This window comes from Oncorhynchus clarkii, chromosome 9 (genome assembly GCF_045791955.1).
Source record: "Oncorhynchus clarkii lewisi isolate Uvic-CL-2024 chromosome 9, UVic_Ocla_1.0, whole genome shotgun sequence".
NCBI lineage: Eukaryota > Metazoa > Chordata > Actinopteri > Salmoniformes > Salmonidae > Oncorhynchus > Oncorhynchus clarkii.
Genome location: NC_092155.1, coordinates 5177718 through 5198486, shown reverse-complemented (window position 1 = coordinate 5198486; position 20769 = coordinate 5177718). Strand labels below are relative to the sequence as shown.

Here is a 20769-nt window from a genome sequence, read left to right as displayed (position 1 = left end):
CTTCTCCTCTGAATCAAAGGTAACTCTGGGTCTTCCTTTCCTGTGGCGATCCTCATGAGAGTCAGCTTCATCATAGTGCTTGGTTTTTTGTGACTGCACTTGAGGAAACGTTCAAAGTTCTTGAAATGTTCCGTATTGACTGACCTTTATGTCTTAAAGTAATGCTGGACTGTCATTTCTCTTTGCTTATTTGAGCTGTTCTGGACATAATATGGAGTTGGTCTTTTACCAAATAGGGTTATCTTCTGTACACCACCCCTACCATATCAATTTACTATAGACTGTAGTCTTTACAGAGGAACCACATCATATAATTATTTGATCTGTTTGGTATTTTACCAAATAGGGCTAGCTTCTGTATACCAACCCTACTTTATCACAACACAACTGATTGGCTCAAACACATTAAGAAGGAAAGAAATTGCACAAATTAACTTTTAACAAGGCACACCTGTTAACTGAAATGCATTCCAGGTGAATACCTCATAAAACTGGTTGAGAGAATGCCAATAGTGTGCTAAGCTGTCATCAAGGTAAAGGGTGGCTACTTTGAAGAATCTAAAATATAATTTGATTTGTTAAATACTTTTTTGGTTACTATGTGGTTTCATATGTGTTGTTTCATAGTGTCATGTCTTCAGCATGATTCTACAATGTACAAAATAGTTAAAATAAAGTAAAACCTTTGAATGAGTAGTGTGTTCAGACTTTTGACTGGTACTGTAAGTATTCAGACCCTTCGCTATGAGACTCGAAATTGAGCTCAGGTACATCCTGTTTCCATCCTTGTGCTGTTTCCACAACTTGACTGGAGTGCAACTGTGGTAAATTCAATTGATTGGCCATGATTAGGAAGGGCAAAAAGCAAGCCATTTGGATGAAGGAATTGTCGGTAGAGTTCCTAGACAGGATTGTGTCGAGGCACAGATCTGGGGAAGGGTACCCCAAAAATGTATGCAGCACTCAAGGTCCCCAAGAACACAGTGACCTCCATCATTCTTAAATTAAACAAGTTTGGAACCACTCAGACTTTTCGTACAGCTGACCGCCCGGCCAAACTGAGCAATCGGGGGAGAAGAGCCTTGATCAGGGAGGTGACCAAGAACCCGATGGTCACTCTGACAGAGCTCCAGAATTCCTCTGTGGAGATGGAAGAACCTTCCAGAAGGACAACCATCTCTGTAGCACTCCACCAAACAGGCCTTTATGGTAGAGTGGCCAGATGGAAGCCACTCCTCAGTAAAAGGCACATGACAGGACGCTTGGAGTTTGCCAAAAGGCACCTAAAGACTCTCAGACCATGAGAAACAAGATTCTCTGGTCTGATGAGACCAAGATTGAACTATTTGGCCTGAACACCAAGCGTCACATATGCAGGAAACCTGGTACCAAATCAAATCAAATGTATTTATATAGCCCTTCGTACATCAGCTGATATCTCAAAGTGCTGTACCGAAACCCAGCCTAAAACCCCAAACAGCAAGCAATGCAGGTGTAGAAGCATGGTACCATCCATACGGTGAAGCATGGTGGTGGCAGCATCATCCTGTGGCATTGTTTTTCAGCGGCAGGGACTGGGTGACTAGTCAGGATAGAGGCAAAGATGAGGCAAAGATGAGTGGAGCAAAGTACAGAGAGATCCTTGATAAAAACTTGTTCACCTTCCAACAAAACAACAACCCTAAGCACACAGCCAAGACAAAGCAGGAGTGACTTCGGGACAAGTCTCTGAATGTCCTTGAGTGGTCCAGCCAGTTCCTGGACTTGAACCCAAGTGAACATCTCTGGAGAGACCTGGAAATAGCTGTGCTGCAATGATCCCCTTCCAATCTGACAGAGTTTGAGAGGATCTGCAGAGAGCAATGAGAGAAACCCCCCAAATACAGGTGTGCCAAGCTTGTAGCGTCATACCCAAGAAGACTTGAGGCTGCAATCGCTGCCAAAGGTGCTTCAACAAAGTACTTAGTAAAGGGTCTGAAATGTGATATTTCAGTTTTGTATTTTTTAAAATAAATTTGCAACAATTTCTAAAAACCTGTTTTTGCTTTGTCATTATGGGGTATTGTGTGTAGATTGATGGGGGCGGGGGGGGACAATTTAACCCATTTTAGATTTAAGGCTGTAATGTAACAAAAAGTCAAGGGGTCTGAATACTTTCCGAATGCACCGTAGAGCAGAAATAGGCCGGGAAAAAATCCAGAATAAATCCATTAAATTCTATAACCACCTAAAAGGAAGTGATTCCCAAACCTTTCATAACAAAGCCATCACCTACAGAGAGATGAACCTGGAGAAGAGTCCCCTAGGCAAGCTGGTCCTGGGGCTCTGTTCACAAACACAAACAGACCCCACAGAGCCCCAGGACAGAAACACAATTAGACCCAACCACATTATGAGAAAACAAAAAGATAATTACTTGACACATTGGAAATAATTAAAACAGAGCAAACTTGAATGGTAATTGGCCCTTAACAGAGACAGAATACTTCACCACTGTGACTGACCCAAACTTAAGGGAAGCTTTGACTATGTACAGACTCAGTGTGCATAGCCTTGCTATTGAGAAAGGCCGCTGTAGGCAGACCTGCCTCTCAAGAGAAGACAGGCTATGTGCTCATTACCCACAAAATTAGATAAAAACTGAGCTGCACTTGCTAACCTCCTGACAAATGCATGACCATGTTAGAGACATGTATTTCCCTCAGATTAAATAGACCCACAAAGACTGAAAACAAATCCCATTTTGATAAACTCCCATATATATTGGGTGAAATACCAGAGTGTGCAATCACAGCTGTCACGCTTACTCAAATCCATTTGTATTTGTCACATGTGCCGAATACAACAGGTGTAGACCTTACAGTGAATTGCTTGCTTACAAGCCCTTAACCAACAATGCAGTTCAATATATAGAGTTAAGAAAATATTTACTTAATAAATCCATAATAGTTTGCAAGCCCTGCCACATCCGACGAGCTTCAGAGCCGGTATTTTAGGATTTAATCTTAGTCCTGTATTGATGCTTTGCCTGTTTGATGGTTCGTCTGCGGGATTTCTTATAAGCCTCCGGATTAGTGTCCCACTCCTAGCCTTTAGATCAGTGCAGATGTTGTCTGTAATCCATGGCTTCTGGTTGGGATATGTACGTACGGTCACTGTGCGGACAACGTTGTCAATGCACTTATTGATGAAGCCGGTGACTGAGGTGGTATACTCCTCAATGCCATTGGATGTATCACAGAACACATTCCAGTCTGTGCTAGCAAAACAGTCTTGTAGTCATCTGTGTCATCTGACCACTTTTGTATAAAGCAAATCATTGGTTCTTCCTGCTATAGTTTTTGCAAGCAGGAATCTGGAGGATACAGTTATGGTCAGATTTGCCAAATGGAGGGCGAGGGAGAGCTTTGTATGTGTCTCTGTGTGGAGTAAAGGCGGTCAGGAGTCCCCCCCCCCCCCCCCCCCCTCTGGTTGCACATGTGACATGCTGGTAGAAATGAGGTGAAACAGATTTAAGTTTGTCTACATTAAAGTCCTCAAGGCCACAAGGAGCGTCGCTTCTGGATGAGCAAATAATATAGATGAGAACTCTCTTGGTAGATAGTGTGGTCTACAGCTTATCATGAGGTACGTACATCAGGCGAGCAATACCTCAAAACCTTTTAAATGTTAGACATCGCGTAGCAGCTGTTATTGACAAATGGACACACATCACCGCCCCTCGTCTTACCAGACGCAGCTGCCCTGTCCTGCCGATGCCCTGAAAACCCAGTCAGCTCTATATTATATGTGTCGTCGTTCAGCCACTACTGGGCGTAACATAAGATATTACAGTTTTTAATGTCCTGTTGATAGTCTCGACCGTAGATAATAAAGTTTGTTTTGGTAATGGCGTTTTACTCACTCGCCTACGAATCCTATCAAGACACCGCAACCTTCTCCCTTTGTATCGATTACATTTCTTCATGCAAATGACAGGGATTTGGGCCTGATCTCCAGAGAGCAGTATATCCTCCTGCTCTCTCCCTTCGGCGCTGGCAACTATGCCGGTCTACTAACCACCGGCCCTGGCAACTATGATTACGCACACCTGTTCCCCATCATTACGCACACCTGTTCCCCATCATTACGCACACCTGTTCCCCATCATTACGCACACCTGTTCCCAATCATTACGCACACCTGTTCCCCATCATTACGCACACCTGTTCCACATCATTACGCACACCTGTTCCCCATCATTATGCACACCTGGTCATAATTTTCTCCGTGATTACTTCCCCTTTATTTAGCCCTCAGTAGACATCAGTCATTAGGTTTTTCTCTCACGATCAGTACGCTTCTCATGTTTGTTCATCTGTATCGTTTCATCTTTAAACTCACCTTCTGCACCTGCTTCCTGACTCCCGGCATATTATGTTACAGATGGAAACACCATCTTCCAGACGTTCAAGGAATAGGGTCATCTGCTCCAACAACACCACGACCAGCTGGCACGGCCATGGAGTAGGTCCTCCGCGTTCTCCACCGACCTCGACAACACCAGCGAGGTTCTCCATACATCCCTAACAGAGGGCCGCCTACCACGGGTCGTCACAGTGAACCAGTCCCCCAGCCTACCCATCCGTCCACCCAGGTCAACGATGCCCGACTGTCCCTTCCGGAGAAGTATGACGATATTCCATCGAAATGCCATGGCTTCCTACTCCGGTGCTCCATCTATTTCGCCATCAGATGGAAGCCCCCACCACCGAGAGGTCCAAGGTTGCCACGGTAATTTCCCTGCTGACCGGACGAGCATTGGAGTGGGCTACCGCCGTCCGGGAGAGAGTACAGGAGGAACTGGGTTCCTATGAGAGGTTCATGACTCTGTTCAGGGCGGTCTTCGACCATCCTCCAGAGGTCATGAAGGGAGATGAGTGACTTTTACAACTCCAGCAGGATGCCCTGCGGTCTGCTGGAGTACACCCTCACCTTTCAGACTGTGGCAGCCTTCAGTGGATGGAATGAGTCGGCGCTCCGCACTCTATTTCAGAGAAGACTGAGCGTAGGGGTCCAGACGGAGTTGGCATGTCGGGATGACAACCTATCCTTGGACGCACTCATCGTGATGGCCATCCATCTGAATAACATTCTTCGGGAGCGCCAGTCCCCACCTCGCCACTCACCTCCCTCCTGTGGTTGTGCTGAGGCAGAGCCTGAACCCATAGAGGTAGGGGGCACATACCTTTCCGCGGCAGAGACAGCTGGGGCTCTGTCCCTATTGCGGCCTGGACAGTGTGTCCCACACCGGGGTCAACTAAAGCAGAGGGGCGGCCCTGTGACCTTCCGTCTCCCAGGGTAGTTGTGAGTATTACATCATCATCATCGTTTTCCACCAAACCCTTCCTGGTTCCCATTTCACTGGCTGGCTGTGCCTCAGATGTTGACTCCGGTGCCGCAGGAAATTTCATCGACCAGGCTCTCGCCTCCTCCTTGACTATAACTTCATGCCCACTCTCCTCTCATTTTCCTTTCCAAGCCCTGGATACTAGGCCGTTGGGACCCAGCACATCACAGCACCACTCACCCTCACCGTGGAACCCATGCACCAGGAAGGCCTTCCCTTCCTCATCATCACTGTAGACGTACACAACGTCATCCTCTGGCCTCCCAGGATCCAACTTCATAACCACACCATCTCCTGGTCGAGGATAAGAATCACTGCCTGGGGACCAGGATGCCGGAGGACCTGCTGTCCCTCACCATGTGGTTCCACATCGATGGAGAGCCCTGTGAGTGTCCTCCAGTCCATCAATCTGTCCTTCCGTATCGCTGGCCCCGGATTTTGTGACATCCACCAGGCTCTGGAGAGGGAACCTGCTCCTGCGACCTGCCCTCCAGAGCACATCTACGTCCCCATGGGCGGAGAGATTGGATGTTGACCTGGGCACACACATCCCTCACCGCTGGACACCCAGGTATCACCCGCACCAATCCCTCTCCGATAAGTGCTGGTGCCCAACCTTGGCGCAGGACATTTCCCGCTAAACTCCTGTTCAGTATGTGCACAAACCAAATCCTCCCAGCACGCTCCAGCAGGGAAACTTATCCTGCCATTTTATCCCTCTCTCTGGTCTACCTACCGCTCTCCAGGTCGCTGAGGCACTATTCCAGCACTATGGCCTTCCGGAGGACATCGTTTTCCGACCGTGGTCCCCAATTCACGTCGCAGTTCTGGAAAGCCTTTATGGAACCTGGTCAGCTTCACATCTGGGTACCGACCTCAGTCTGACAGGCAGGTGGAGAGGACCAATCAGGAGCTGAAAAAATCCTAAGGAGTCACTGCCAGGATCCCGGTTCCTTCCCTGGGTGGAATACGCCCATAACTTACTTCGCCACTCCTCCACCAGGCTGTCTCCCTTCCAGTGAGTCCTGGGATATCAGCCGGCCCTGGGTCCGTGGAGTCCAAGCCAGACCGAGGAACGCCGCACACGTACGTTGACTCCCATCAAAGGATCAGGCAGACAACCACCACAGTGAGGCTTCCATGTTCCATCCTGGTGATTGCGTCTGGCGTCTGTTCCAACAGGAACCTGCCGCTCTGCTAGAAGCTGAGCCCCCAGTTTGTGAGGCGATTCAAGGTCCTCCAGGAGGTCTATCGTCTAAAACTCCCCACCAACTACCGGATCTCATGTTTCCCTCCTCAGGCCATTGGTTCCTGGTCCCCTGGCTGATGCCATCCCCTGCAACACCCCTCCACTTCCCCTGGACATCAAGGGGACCCCCGCCTCTGCTGTTAGGTCCCTCCTGTACTCCCAACATCAGCTCCAGTACCTGGTGGACTGGGAGGGGTGTGGTCCTGTTAGGTCCCTCCTGTACTCCCAACATCAGCACCTGGTGGACTGGGAGGGGTGTGGTCCTGTTAGGTCCCTCCTGTACTCCTGGTGGCAAATCAAATCAAATCAAATTTATTTATATAGCCCTTCGTACATCAGCTGATATCTCAAAGTGCTGTACAGAAACCCAGCCTAAAACCCCAAACAGCAAGGTGGCAGACATCCTGAATTTTAACATCATCCAGGATCGACAGTGGGGGGGGTTACTGTCACACCGACTCCTGCTCCCTCCCTCCGTCACCTATCATTACACACACCTTGTCATAATTTTCTCTCCCTCTCCCTTAGCCCTCAGTTGACATCAGTCATTATATATTGTTTTATTTAACCTTTATTTAACTGGGCAAGTCAGTTCTTGGCTTGTTAAATTCTTATTTACAATGACGGCCTAGGAACAGGGGCAGAACGACAGATTTTTACCTTGTCAACTCGGGGATTCGATCAAGCGACCTTTCAGTTACTGGCCCAATGCTCTTAACCACTAGGCTACCTGCCGCCCCATGATGTGGAACAGGTGTGCGTAATGATGGGGAACAGGTGTGCGTAATGATGGGGAACAGGGTAGTATTGTTTTCTCTCAGTACGTTCCTCATGTTTGTTCATATTCTGTACCGTTTCATTATTAATGAAACTCACCTTCTGCACCTGCTTGACTCCCTGTGTATTACGTTACAACAGCAGCAAGATTTGTGAACTGTAGCCTCAAGAAAATTGTAAATACAACCCATATTTGAGTTGATTTATTTTCCCTTTTGTACTTTAACTATTTGCACATCGTTACAACACCGTATATAGGCATAATAGGACATTTGAAATGTTCCTTTGGAACTTTTGTGAGTGCAATGTTTGCTGTTCATTTGTTATTGTTTATTTTATTTTTGCTGAGTATCTATTTCAGTGGCTTTGGCAATGTAAACATGTGTTTCCCATGGCAATAATGCCCATTGAATTAAGAGCGAGAGAGGGATGAGAGAGAGGGGGGGGGGGTAGAGAGAGAGGGGTATAGAGAGAGGGGGGGTAGAGAGAGGGGGTGGGTAGAGAGAGAGATGGGGGTATAGAGAGAGGGGGGGTAGAGAGAGATGGGGGGTAGAGAGATGGAGGGTCAGAGAGAGAGAAGGAAGGGAAGAGAGAGACCAGAGTGACATTGATGTTACAAAAACCAGACAAATCATAGTTAACAGCCCTGGCAAGAAAACTTGGTCCAGCTCTAGTCACATCATAGTCTTTCTAAATGTTACATCTTTGAATGTTACTCTACATTGACCCCGACTTAGTCTTCCCACCGCCCCTGGGTTTAGAATGTTTGCATTAGCCAGACCTAGATGAATTATGAAACCACTGCTGTGTTTGGTTGCTGGAGAGAGACCAGGCATACATAACATTCACCACCCCCCGACACCCCACTTTAAGTAAATACTTGGCACACACACCGTCCTCAACCGCCCTTCCTCAGGTGGAGGGGTGTCTGTCCTGAACTTGGTCCAGCTCCAGCCGTGTTCATGGTCTTCCTTCCTCAGTTCCAGAAAGCTAAGAACTAAACATAGTACAGTACAGGTTTTTGTTGTGTTATGAGAACATTTTGCCGTGACCTAACAAACGTTCTTGTCACGTCCTGACCTTAGTTCCTTTGTTATGTTTCTTGTTTAGGTTGGTCAGGGCGTGAGTTAGGGTGGGCATTCTATGTGTTGTTCTAGTTTTGGTTTTCTATGTGTTTGGCCTGGTATGGTTCTCAATCAGAGGCAGCTGTCAATCGTTGTCTCTGATTGAGAATCATACTTGGGTAGCCTGTTTTTCCCACTTGATTTGTGGGTAGTTGTTTTCTGGTTTGTGTGTTTGCACCTTACAGGATTGTCTCTTTGTTGTTTTGTTATCCTCTAGCGTCGAGCAATCCCGTATCCGGGAGCGTAATCATAGCCTCAAGCTCATTACCATAACGCAACGTTAACTATTCATGAAAATCGCAAATGAAATGAAATAAATATATTGGCTCACAAGCTTAGCCTTTTGTTAACAACACTGTCATCTCAGATTTTCAAAATATGCTTTTCAACCATAGCTACACAAGCATTTGTGTAAGAGTATTGATAGCTAGCATAGCATTAAGCCTAGCATTCAGCAGGCAACATTTTCACAAAAACAAGAAAAGCATTCAAATAAAATAATTTACCTTTGAAGAACTTCGGATGTTTTCAATGGGGAGACTCTCAGTTAGATAGCAAATGTTCAGTTTTTCCAAAAAGATTATTTGTGTAGGAGAAATCGCTCCGTTTTGTTCATCACGTTTGGCTAAGAAAACCCCCCGAAAATTCAGTCCTTACAACGCCAAACTTTTTTCCAAATTAACTCCATAATATCGACAGAAACATGGCAAATGTTGTTTAGAATCAATCCTCAAGGTGTTTTTCACATATCTATTCGATGATAAGTCATCCGTGCCAGTTGGGTTTCTCCTCTGGAACAAATGGAAAAATACACGCAGGTGGAGATTACGCAATAATTCCAACGGAGGACACCAAGCGAGTACCTGGTAAATGTAGTCTCTTATGGTCAATCTTCCAATGATATGCCTACAAATACGTCACAATGCTGCAGACACCTTGGGGAAACGACAGAAAGTGTAAGCTCATTCCTGGCGCATTCACAGCCATATAAGGAGACATTGCAACACAGCGCTTTCAAAATCTGGGGCATTTCCTGTTTGAAATGTCATCTTGGTTTCGCCTGTAGCATCAGTTCTGTGACACTCGCAGATAATATCTTTGCAGATTTGGAAACGTCAGAGTGTTTTCTTTCCAAATCTGTCAATTATATGCATAGTCGAGCATCTTTTTGTGAAAAAAATATCTTGTTTAAAACAGGAACGTTTTTTTATCCAAAAATTAAAAGAGCACCCCCTATATCAAATTATTCAGTGTTCAGTTAATTTATTAAAGATTAACATGGACACATACCACGCTGCGGCATTGGTCCGATCTTTGACTACTCTTCCTCAGATGACGAGGAGAACCGATACAGTTCTGGGAACTTTCATAGAACCAATTTTGGTTTGCGGATAAATTTTTTTTTGGTGTGTACTGTGTTTTTACATGACCTGGAAACCTAAGGAGAAGTTTTGTCTCTGTCGTGGTTGTAAACAGATGTTTTGAACAACATTTATGTGAATGTTAAGGACAAAATGTAACAATAAAAATATTTAGTTATCGAAAAACATTTTGACTGTATAGCACGGGAGGTTGGTGGCACCTTAATTGGGGAGGACGGGCTCATGGGAAAGGTTTGAGTGGAATGCTATCCACCTAACACATGGTTTCCAGGTGTTTAAAAATGTTAAAATATATATATTTAACCAGGTAGTGTCACGAATCTCGCCGAAGATGGTGCCTCTTCCTGTTCGGGCGGCGCTCGGCGGTCGTCGTCGCCGGCCTATTAGCTGCCATCGATTCCCTTTCCGTTTGTTTCTGTTTATTGGGTTTAATTGGTTACACCTGTTTTTAGTTAGTGTTTGTTTGTAGGCTATTTAAGGGCACTAGGCCCGCTGGGTATTTGTGCGGGCTTGTTTCCTGTTATCTATGTATGAGTGTTATCAGTATTTTTACGGACAGTTTTTAGTCCGTTGTATTTTGGGACGGGTTGTTTCATGTGCCCTGGTGTTTTGCATGTCGTGGTTCCACAGTCTATGGAATAAAATATCCACGTACTGAATTACCTGCTCTCTGCGCTTGACTCCTCCACTCACCATCGTTAGAAGTTGTAACAGGTAGGCCAAAAACATTGTTTTGGGGATTTGTTATCATCCTAATGTTAGATAAAATCCTAACTAGAACTTAATGGGAACTTGAGCTAATGTTCCGGGAATGTTCCCTGTTTGCTGGGTAACAGTCTTCCTAAAGGCTTCCTCATGCTTCGGTTTAGCTGAACACGGCATACTGAACGAGTGTGCTCGCATTGTCACGGTCGTTGTTGTAAATGGACTGAGGCGCAGCGTATGTAGAGTTCCACATGTTTAATTTATGAAACTCACCAATACGGAAGAAAGAAACGAACGTGAAGCTATGCTAGTGCACTGCTCACAAGGCATCTATACACAAACAAGATCCCACAACAAACAAGGCTGCCTAAATATGATCCCCAATCAGAGACAACGATTGGGAACCATACCAGTCCAACATAGAAATAACAAAACTAGAATGCCCACCCGAGTCACACCCTGACCTAACCCAAAATAGAGAATAAAGGATCTCTAAGGTCAGGGTGTGACAGTACTCCACCCCCCCCTCCCTCAAAGTTGCGGACTCCGGCCACAGAACCTGACTCTATAGGGGAGGGTCCAGGTGGGCATCTAGCCTCTGTGGCGGCACCGGTGCGGGACGTAGACCCCGCTCCGCTCGCTTCGGTGGCGACTCTGGTGCGGGGATCATCGCCGGAAGCTCCGGCCGGAAGATAGTCGCCAGAGGAACCGGACTGTGGATCATCGCCGGAGACTCCGGGCCGTGGATCGTTGCCGGAGGAACCGGGCCGCGGATCGTCGCCGGAGGAACCGGACTGGGAACCTTCGCAGGACGCTCCGGGCCATGGATCATCACTGGTGGCTCCGGACTTGGAACCGCCGGGAGACGCACTGGAGGTCTGGAGCGTAGTAGTGCTGGCACAACATGTCCTGGACAGATGACAATCTTCGCACGGCAAGGCAGAAATTTAACAAACTGAATTGTTGGAAAGGTGGCATCCGATGATTGTGCCTGTTCTTTCTTAGCTAGGCTTGAGGTTAGGGTTAAGTTTAGGAGTGAGATTAAAGGGTTAAGGTTAGGGGAAGCGTTAGCTAACATGCTAAGTAGTTGCAAAGTAGTTCAAAGTAGTTTAAAAGTAGTATGTAGTTGAAAAGTTGCTAATTAACCAAAATGCTACATTTGAATTCACAACCTTTGGGTTGCTAGGCATTCACATTATACACCCCGACCAACCACCGACATTGAAACTCACTGAGCTCTTCAGTAAGGCAATTCTACTGCCAATGTTTGTCTATGGAGATGGCATGGCTGTGTGATCGATTTTATACACCTGTCAGCAATGGGTTTTGGCTGAAATAGCCGAATCCACTAATTTGAAGGGGTGTCCACATACTTTTGTGTATATATATATGTTGAAGAGGTTGTGGCTCAAGATTTATCCCTGTCTCACCCCCCCCGGTGTGTGTGTTTTTTGGCAAGCTTCACCGCACACTTGTTGTTTGTGTTTATGGATTTTATAATGACAAATGCAACCCCTCTTTCCATCAATTTGTATAGCAGATCCTCATGCCAAATTTAATCAATTTTTTTGTTGTTGTTGAAAATCAACAAACATGAGAAGGCTTTGCTTTTGTTTGGTTTTGTTTTGTCTGTCAATTAGGGTGTGCAGGGTGTATACGTGGTGTGTTGTACATTAGTTTGGTAAAAAGCCAATTTTGACATTTGCTCAGGACATGGCTTTCACTGAGGGAATGTAGGAGTCTGCTGTCTGCATCTCACTACAGACACCCTGTTTCAATTCCAGGTTGTATCACAACCGGCCGTGATTAGGAGTCCCATAGGGCGGTGCACAATTGGCCCTCCATTGTTCGGGTTTGACCGGTGTAGGCCGTCATTGTAAATAATAATTTATTTTTAACTGACTTGCCTCGTTAAATAAAGGTTAAATAAATAGTGATACAAATTCTTAACTTCTCTTAACACCTCTCTCTCATTTTTTCTCTCTCCCCTCTCTCTCTATCCCTTATCTGCTCTCTCTCCATTCTCTCTCTTTCTCGCTTCTCTCTCTCTGTCTCTCCTTCTCTCTTCCCTCCCCCTCTCTGGCTCTCTCCCTTCTTTCTCTTTCTCTCTCACCCCTCTGTGTGTGTGTGTGTGTGTGTGTGTGTGTGTGTGAGTGTCAGTGTACTATGTGTGAGTGTGTGGGTAGACCCCATTGAGTGTACTATGTGTGAGTGTGTGGGTAGAGTCCATTGAGTGTACTATGTGTGAGTGTGTGTGAGTGTGTGGGTAGAGTCCATTGAGTGTACTATGCGTGTGTGTGTGTGTGAGTGTGTGGGTAGAGTCCATTGAGTGTACATGGACCACGATGTTTCAAGAGAGTCAGTGCAAAAAAATAATCAGAAATAATAATAAAATAAGGGGATCAATTCAAATAGTCCGTTAACCTGTTAACTTGGTGCTCGGTACCGCTTGCCGTGCGGTAGCAGAGAGGACAGTCGATGACTTGGTGCTCGGTACCGCTTGCCGTGCGATAGCAGAGAGAACAGTCGATGACTTGGTGCTCGGTACCGCTTGCCGTGCGGTAGCAGAGAGAACAGTCGATGACTTGGTGCTCGGTACCGCTTGCCGTGCGGTAGCAGAGAGAACAGTCGATGACTTGGTGCTCGGTACCGCTTGCCGTGCGGTAGCAGAGAGAACAGTCGATGACTTGGGTGGCTGGATTCTTTGACAATTTTTAGGGCCTTCCTCTGACAGTCATCACTTCCTGCCTCTGACATGATGTTGTGGGCCGTACGCCCTCTGTAGCGCCTTGCGGTTGGATGCCGAGCGGTGATGCAACCAGTGCAGCTGTAGAGCTTTTTTGAGGATCTGAGGTCCCACGCCATATCTTTTCAGCCTCCTGAGGGGGAATAGGCTTTGTCGTGCCCTCTTTACGACTGTCTTGGTGTGTTTGGACCATGATAGGTCCTTCGTGATGTGGACACCAAGGACCTTGAAGCTCTCGACCGCTCCACTACAGCCCCATTTATGTGAATCGGGGCGCACTTGGCCCTCATTTTCCTGTAGTCCACAATTAGTTCCTTTTTCTTGCTCACCTTGAGGGAGAGATTATTGTCCTGGCACCACACCGCCAGGTGTTTGACCTCCTCCCTATAGGCTGTCTCATCAGTGTCGGTGATCAGCCCTACCACCGGTGTGTCGTCGGCAAACTTAATGATGGTGTTGGAGTCGTGTGTGGCCATGCAGTCTTGGGTGAACAGGGAGTACAGGAGGGGACTGAGCATGCACCCCTGAGGGGCCCCCGTTTTGAGGATCAGCGTGGCAGATGTGTTGTTGCTTGCCCTTACCACATAGGGGCGGCCCATCAGGCAGTCCAGTATCCAGTTGCAGAGGGAGGTGTTCAGTCCCAGGGTCCTTAGCTCAGTGATGAGCTTGCAGGGCACTATGATGTTGAACGCTGAGCTGTAGTCAATGAACAGCATTCTCACATAGGTGTTCATTTTGTCCAGGTTGGAAAGGGCAGAGTGAAGTGCAATGGAGATTGCATCATCTGTGGATCTGTTGGGGCGGTATGAAAATTGGAGTGGGTCTAGGGTTTCTGGAATGATGGAATTGATGTGAGCCATAACCAGCCTTTCAAAGCATTTCATGGCCACAGATGTGAGTGCTACGGGTCAGCAGTCATTTTGGTAGGTTACCTTGGTGTTCTTGGGCACAGGGACAATGGTGGTCTGCTTGAAACATGTGGGTATTACAGACTGGGTCAGGGAGAGGTTGAAAATGTCAGTGAAGACACTTGCCAGCTAGTCGGCGCATGCTCCGAGTACACGTCCTGGTAATCCATCGGGCCTTGCGGCCTTGTGAATGTTAACCTTTTCAAAGTTCTTACTCACATCGGCTACGGAGAGCGTTATCAAGCAGTCATCCTGAACAGCTGATGCTCTCATGCATAGTTCAGTGTTGGAAAATACACTAATAATGAAAGATTCAATTAAATGAATGACAATCATGTTGGAGGTAAATAAAATAATCAAAAGATGTGTTGTTTATGCTTTACAGAGACTCCACACCGCTGCCTTTGTCACATGAGATGGCCGCAGCTTTCCACAAAAGTGTTTGTGTCCCGGTAAAACTATTATCCTCTGCATGGTTGTTAATGAAGTACACAATTCAATGCAAGTCCTCATGCTTCAGGTGTAACTTGGGCCGGATCTCTTTTTTAGACTATTCTCCTTGTAGGAGGAGAGTCAGGTTCTGCTGATACTGTAACGGCTGTCGTCGGTGGAAGAAGGTGAGGACCAAGGTGCAGCGTGGTAAGGGCTCATGATTTTTAATATCAAAACTGAACACTGACTAACAAAAGAACAAAGAAACAACCGAAACAGTTCTGTCTTGTGCAAACACACAAAGACTGAAAACAACCACCCACCCAACTCTCTCAGTTGTAAATTCTTGGTTATCTTCACGAACCCTGGCTAACAAGTTGAATCAGCAATACAACATTTGGTTTCATTATTTATTTATTTAAATACCTAAACAATCACACAGAATTACACATACACAGGATGGGTCAGACATGAAAAACATCCCTGGTGGACGGAACCGTTATGACGGCCGGTTACACAAAGAGAGGGGGCTGGGCTTGAATGAAAGAGCGGGAGGACTGAAGAAGAAAGGGAGAAGCTATGCTATCGTAAATACAGAACCTTATGCATTCTAAATAACCGCCCATTTGGAAAAGGAAAATGCAATGAATGTTTACTCTGAGCTGCGCTTCGATAGGTTGGTCGTAGATAGAAGGCCGGGTTGTCCAGCATGGATCTCTTGTCCTTTGAAGAATGTCTAGTGGTGAACTGGAGTGTGGTAGAATGGATCCTTTGTCCGTCCTCTCCGAGTGCACATTCACAGTTGCTGTGGCTAACTCAATCAGCTTTGAGGTGTCACTTCTTTAGTGAACAAGAGTTCAAAGTTCATACCAAGTTGCCATACTTTAAGCTCATGCTATATTCTGGCTGGTATATTCAAAATTCATCCTTTTGGCGTGTCAATCGTCATCTTCATGTTGAAATTCGATGCAAATTTCGTTAGGTTCTTATCTTAGCCCTTTCAACGTGGGGACCGTCGTCCTCTCGTCCTCGGAACACAAAGTTAGATTTCCGTCAACGGGCTTATATCGTGGTGAAGAGAAGGGCGTGTTTCATAGTTTGCAACCAATGTCTGTTCACTTGGGCGGGGCCTCTGAGTGAGCAGAGTTTACAACCAATGTCTGTTCACTTGGGCGGGGCCTCTGAGTGAGCAGAGTTTACAACCAATGTCTGTTCACTTGGGCGGGGCCTCTGTGTGAGCAGAGTTTACAACCAATGTCTGTTCACTTGGGCGGGGCCTCTGAGTGAGAAGAGTTTACAACCAATGTCTGTTCACTTGGGCGGGGCCTCTGTGTGAGCAGAGTTTACAACCAATGTCTGTTCACTTGGGCGGGGCCTCTGAGTGAGCAGAGTTTACAACCAATGTCTGTTCACTTGGGCGGGGCCTCTGAGTGAGCAGAGTTTACTCTATGACAAACCGTTCTCTCATTAAGAAGCTAAAATTACATTTAATCTTTTCACGAATAGTTTCATATTTATACATTTAAATTGCACAACAATTCCATGTGAATCTGATAACTAGAATGTGTAGACTTTCCCAGATACAGTTTATGTCGTCCTGTCATCAGTCATAATGTCTCAGACGACAACTGATCTGACATCATATTCATTAAGTACCAACTCGTATTTGCAACTGGTTGGATTACCGAAATATGGTTCCGTTTCCCACCTTTCGATGTTACCAGACTCTCTGTTACAAAGGGCTTTCCAAGAGTCAACTCTATAAAGTAGAGAGAGAGAAAGGGGGAAAGGTATTTATGGAGGTCATAAACCTCCCCCAACAGGCCATCGTCATGACAGTATAATATCTGAAAATTAAGCTAGCTAGACTAGCTAGACTCTTACCTGTATACATGGATGAACGCTTCTCCCTCTCTGTCATGGATGCCATGGTTGCCCTTAGGTTTGAAGATGTAATCCGAAGACAGGTGTTTTATAAAAACAGCCTTCTGTGTTCTCTTTTTGACTCCCTCCATTCAAATGCCTGAATTTCTTCCATCTCCTTAGCTATCAAGTTCTGCTTCCACTGGGCATTTTATTGATTTACAAACCTGGGTCTTCCGTGACAACATCACCATCACGCTCATCAGAAGACTACAATGTCTGGTTCAATAAAAAAAACGTTTTAACTTTAAAATCAGGGATCTCCTCATCATCTGACTCATTTTCAAAGTCAGAGAGTCAGCATAGCGCCGATCGTCCTCCAGAAGAGGACATCACAAGGTTTTCACACCCTAGTCCCTTTATATTAAACCTCTTGTGTCCAAAGTCCTAGGGGCCCTGTTCAACAGTAGGGGACAGGGTACCGTTTGGGACTCACCTGCATAAGTATGTATTATCTGTCTTTACAGAGCACCAAATAATCAATATATTTGGTATCAATACACGTTAATTGTGTTGCATCGATAAAATATTGAACAAATTGCACGTCATAAAAACACGAATGGTTCAACAATAATCACATAGATATCTTGAGACATGATTTAAAACATCTGTAGATAAGACACATTGGTAGAAGAAATCATTGAAAGTATTGGTTTGGAACAATGATTGATGGTGATGATGATGATGATGATGGTGATTTCCCTAACCCCTTGACCCCTCCAGGACTGCCACGCATAAGAAATACCAGGACTCGCAGCTTTACGCAAGAGATTGAAATTCACTGAACTCACTGAGTTCATTTTAGTTTGCACGCAGAAAAAATACCAGGACGCGCAGAGTCCTGAGTTCACCCCATTTAGTTTGCACTACATGGATCAATGTTTAATTCTGTAATCTAATCAACGTTAATGCAACAAAACAAAAAAACAAATCTAACTTTGATTGAGATTAAGTGATTTTGTTGTTGGCAGAGCCAGAGAGCAACGGAATAGAATTCTATTGACCTGGAGGTCAGGAATGGTCTTTCAGTCACCCTCGGGTGTCAAGGCACTTTTCAGATCAGAGTGCATTTCCGTGTGCGAAATCAAAAGCTATTATGTGATTTACTCCATTGGTTTTGTTGGTAGGCCTACATTATGCTCCTATAGCCACAATAGCCTGTTGGCTACTGTCTAAAACTGTACGGGTACAGCCTGTTGGCTACTGTCTACAACTGTAAGGGTTCAGCCTATTGGCTACTGTCTAAAACTGTAAAGGGTACAGCCTATTGGCTACTGTCTAAAACTGTAAAGGATACAGCCTATTGGCTACTGTCTAAAACTGTAAGGATACAGCCTATTGGCTACTGTCTAAAACTGTAAAGGATACAGCCTATTGGCTACTGTCTAAAACTGTAAGGATACAGCCTATTGGCTACTGTCTAAAACTGTAAAGGTACAGCCTATTGGCTACTGTCTACAACTGTAAGGGTTCAGCCTATTGGCTACTGTCTAAAACTGTAAGGGTTCAGCCTATTGGCTACTGTCTAAAACTGTACGGGTTCAGCCTCAGTGGAAACGTGCGCTGAAAGTTGCACAGAATACCTCTCACTAAACCTGAAATTTGCCCAGTACCCAAAAAACTATTAAAAGGAACATTGCCCCTGACCTCTAAATACCTAATTTCAACTTCCGCTTCAATCGAAACATCTGCTCCTGTCCACATCTGCGTACCTCCCTTGAAAAGTGTCCTTCGGACGCTGACATTTCAGAGTCCCACACTGACATTTCAGAGTCCCACACTGACATTTCAGAGTCCCACACTGACATTTCAGAGTCCCACACTGACATTTAAGAGTCCCATGCTGACATTTCAGAGTCCCACGCTGACATTTCAGAGTCCCATGCGGACAGAAGTGGAAGTTGGATATTGCAGCATTTCGTTTGAGCGGACCAAGGGGACGGCAAGGAACGGGAAGGTGTACAATAGGCTTAACCCATGACCCCTGACTTCTATGTGAACTTCTTAGTGAAGCGTAGTTTGAAGTATGCGATCGCCATGAAGATTACGGTCATGATCGCCAGGGCAACGTGATTCTGCCACAGCCCCCACGTGGTGTAGTCGATCCCCTGGTTCTTCAGAAAGTCTTCCCCCGTGCATCTGGACACAGGAGAGAAAGGTTCCTACCTCAGAAACAAACACCTCAATTATGGAGAATCTCACTGAGAGACAGATCTCCCTTGTAAAATAACTCTCCTGACATCAATGGGTAATTTTAAAAGGTATAGTGAGACATTATCACTTACGTCATACCAGGGGGCAAGGTGCCGTTTAGGGTAATGTCTCCACAGAACTGGAGACCTACAAACTCATTAATTTGGAGAGCTGTTAGTCCGTACCGAGGGATGCTGAGGTACTGGAACCAGGCTAGCCACTCAACAATACTGGGCAGGTTCACCAACAGGCCTGAGAAGATCTGATAAGGGAGGGGAGAGAAGAGGGAGGGGAGGGAGGAGAAGAGGAGGGGGAGGGGAGAGGAGGGGAGGGGAGAGAAGAGGAGGGGTGGGAGGAGAGGAGGGGAGGGGAGAGAAGAGGAGGAAGAGGATTGGGAGGTGTAGGGAGAGGGGAATGGGAGAGAAGAGGAGGAAGGGGAGAGGTTAGGAAGGAAAGCGAGAGGAGGGGAGGGGAGTGGGGGGCAGAAGAGGAGAGCAACATTATTTTTGATGTTTATAATAATCTCATATTAGTGTGTGTGTGTGTGTGTGTGTGTGTGTGTGTGTGTGTGTGTGTGTGTGTGTGTGTGTGTGTGTGTGTCAATTCAAAGGGGCTTCATTGGCATGGGAAAAACATGCTAACATTGCCAAAACAAACCATCACAAATGATTTAGTCTCTCTCTCTCTGTCGCTCTCACCATCATGAAGACGAAGGCTATGGTCATGAAGATGTTGGCGATCGCCACAACACTCTGGTCAGCTGATATAGCCATGGTCATAGCAGTAGCTGCATAGGCTACCAGAGCTACGGTCAACATGAACAGGAAGAAGGCCTCCACTGTAGCTTTAAACCCTGGAGAATAGAGAAATGTCATACTAGATCAGAACAGATATATACTAGATCAGACCATATTAATATTAAACTAGATCAGAACAGAAATATACTAGATCAGAACAGAGTATTACAATACCAGATCAGAACAGAAATATACTAGATCAGACCATATTAATATTAAACTAGATCAGAACAGAAATATACTAGATCAGAACAGAGTATTACAATACCAGATCAGAACAGAAATATACTAGATCATAACATATAAATATTATGCTAGACCAGAACAGAGTAATAGAATACCAGATCAGAACAGAAACATACCAGATCAGAACAGAAATATACTAGATCAGACCATATAAATATTAAACTAGATCAGAACAGAAATATACTAGATCAGACCATATAAATATAATACTAGATCAGAACAGAGAAGTGTAATACTAGATTACAACATAGAAATATAAGACTAGAGCAGAACATAGAAATATAACACTAGATGAGAACTGAAATATAATACTAGATCAGAACAGATAAATATAATAAATGATCGGAACAGAGAAACGTAATACTGGATCGGTAAATAAAAATACGTTATGAGATTGGAACAGAGAAACGTAATACTGGATCGGTAAATAAAAATATATTATGAGATTGGAACAGAGAAATATAATACTAGACGAGAACTGACATTTAACACGAGATTAGGACACAGAAATACAATGCTAGATCAGAACACAGAAACACAATGCTAGATCAGAACACAGAAATACAATGCTAGATCAGAACACAGAAATACAATGCTAGATCAGAACACAGAAACACAATGCTAGATCAGAACACAGAAACACAATGCTAGATCAGAACACAGAAACACAATGCTAGATCAGAACACAGAAATACAATGCTAGATCAGAACACAGAAACACAATGCTAGATCAGAACACAGAAACACAATGCTAGATCAGAACACAGAAATACAATGCTAGATCAGAACACAGAAATACAATGCTAGATCAGAACACAGAAACACAATACTAGATCAGAACACAGAAATACAATGCTAGATCAGGACACAGAAACACAATGCTAGATCAGAACACAGA

General features: G+C 45.3%; 2 protein-coding genes across 4 annotated transcripts in view; one reads left to right on the top strand and one right to left on the bottom strand.

Moving 5' to 3' along the window:
- LOC139415792 (galactose-specific lectin nattectin-like) overlaps positions 1-20769 on the top strand; it is a 1187935-nt gene that overhangs the window by 292312 nt on the left and 874854 nt on the right. The gene's annotated exons all lie outside the window — the stretch shown is intronic.
- Positions 17907-20769, bottom strand: part of LOC139415782 (broad substrate specificity ATP-binding cassette transporter ABCG2-like) — a 40769-nt gene continuing 37906 nt past the window's right edge. Inside the window, exons 13-15 of one of the 2 annotated variants that reach the window (XM_071163870.1) lie at positions 19527-19681; positions 18921-19090; positions 17907-18774 (exon numbers count right to left, since the gene is read on the bottom strand). In XM_071163870.1, coding sequence (XP_071019971.1) covers positions 18627-18774; positions 18921-19090; positions 19527-19681 — 473 coding nt within the window. In that variant the 3' untranslated portion in view covers positions 17907-18626. The remainder of the gene's footprint in view (positions 18775-18920; positions 19091-19526; positions 19682-20769) is intronic. The other variant, XM_071163871.1, reaches the window with a different exon arrangement.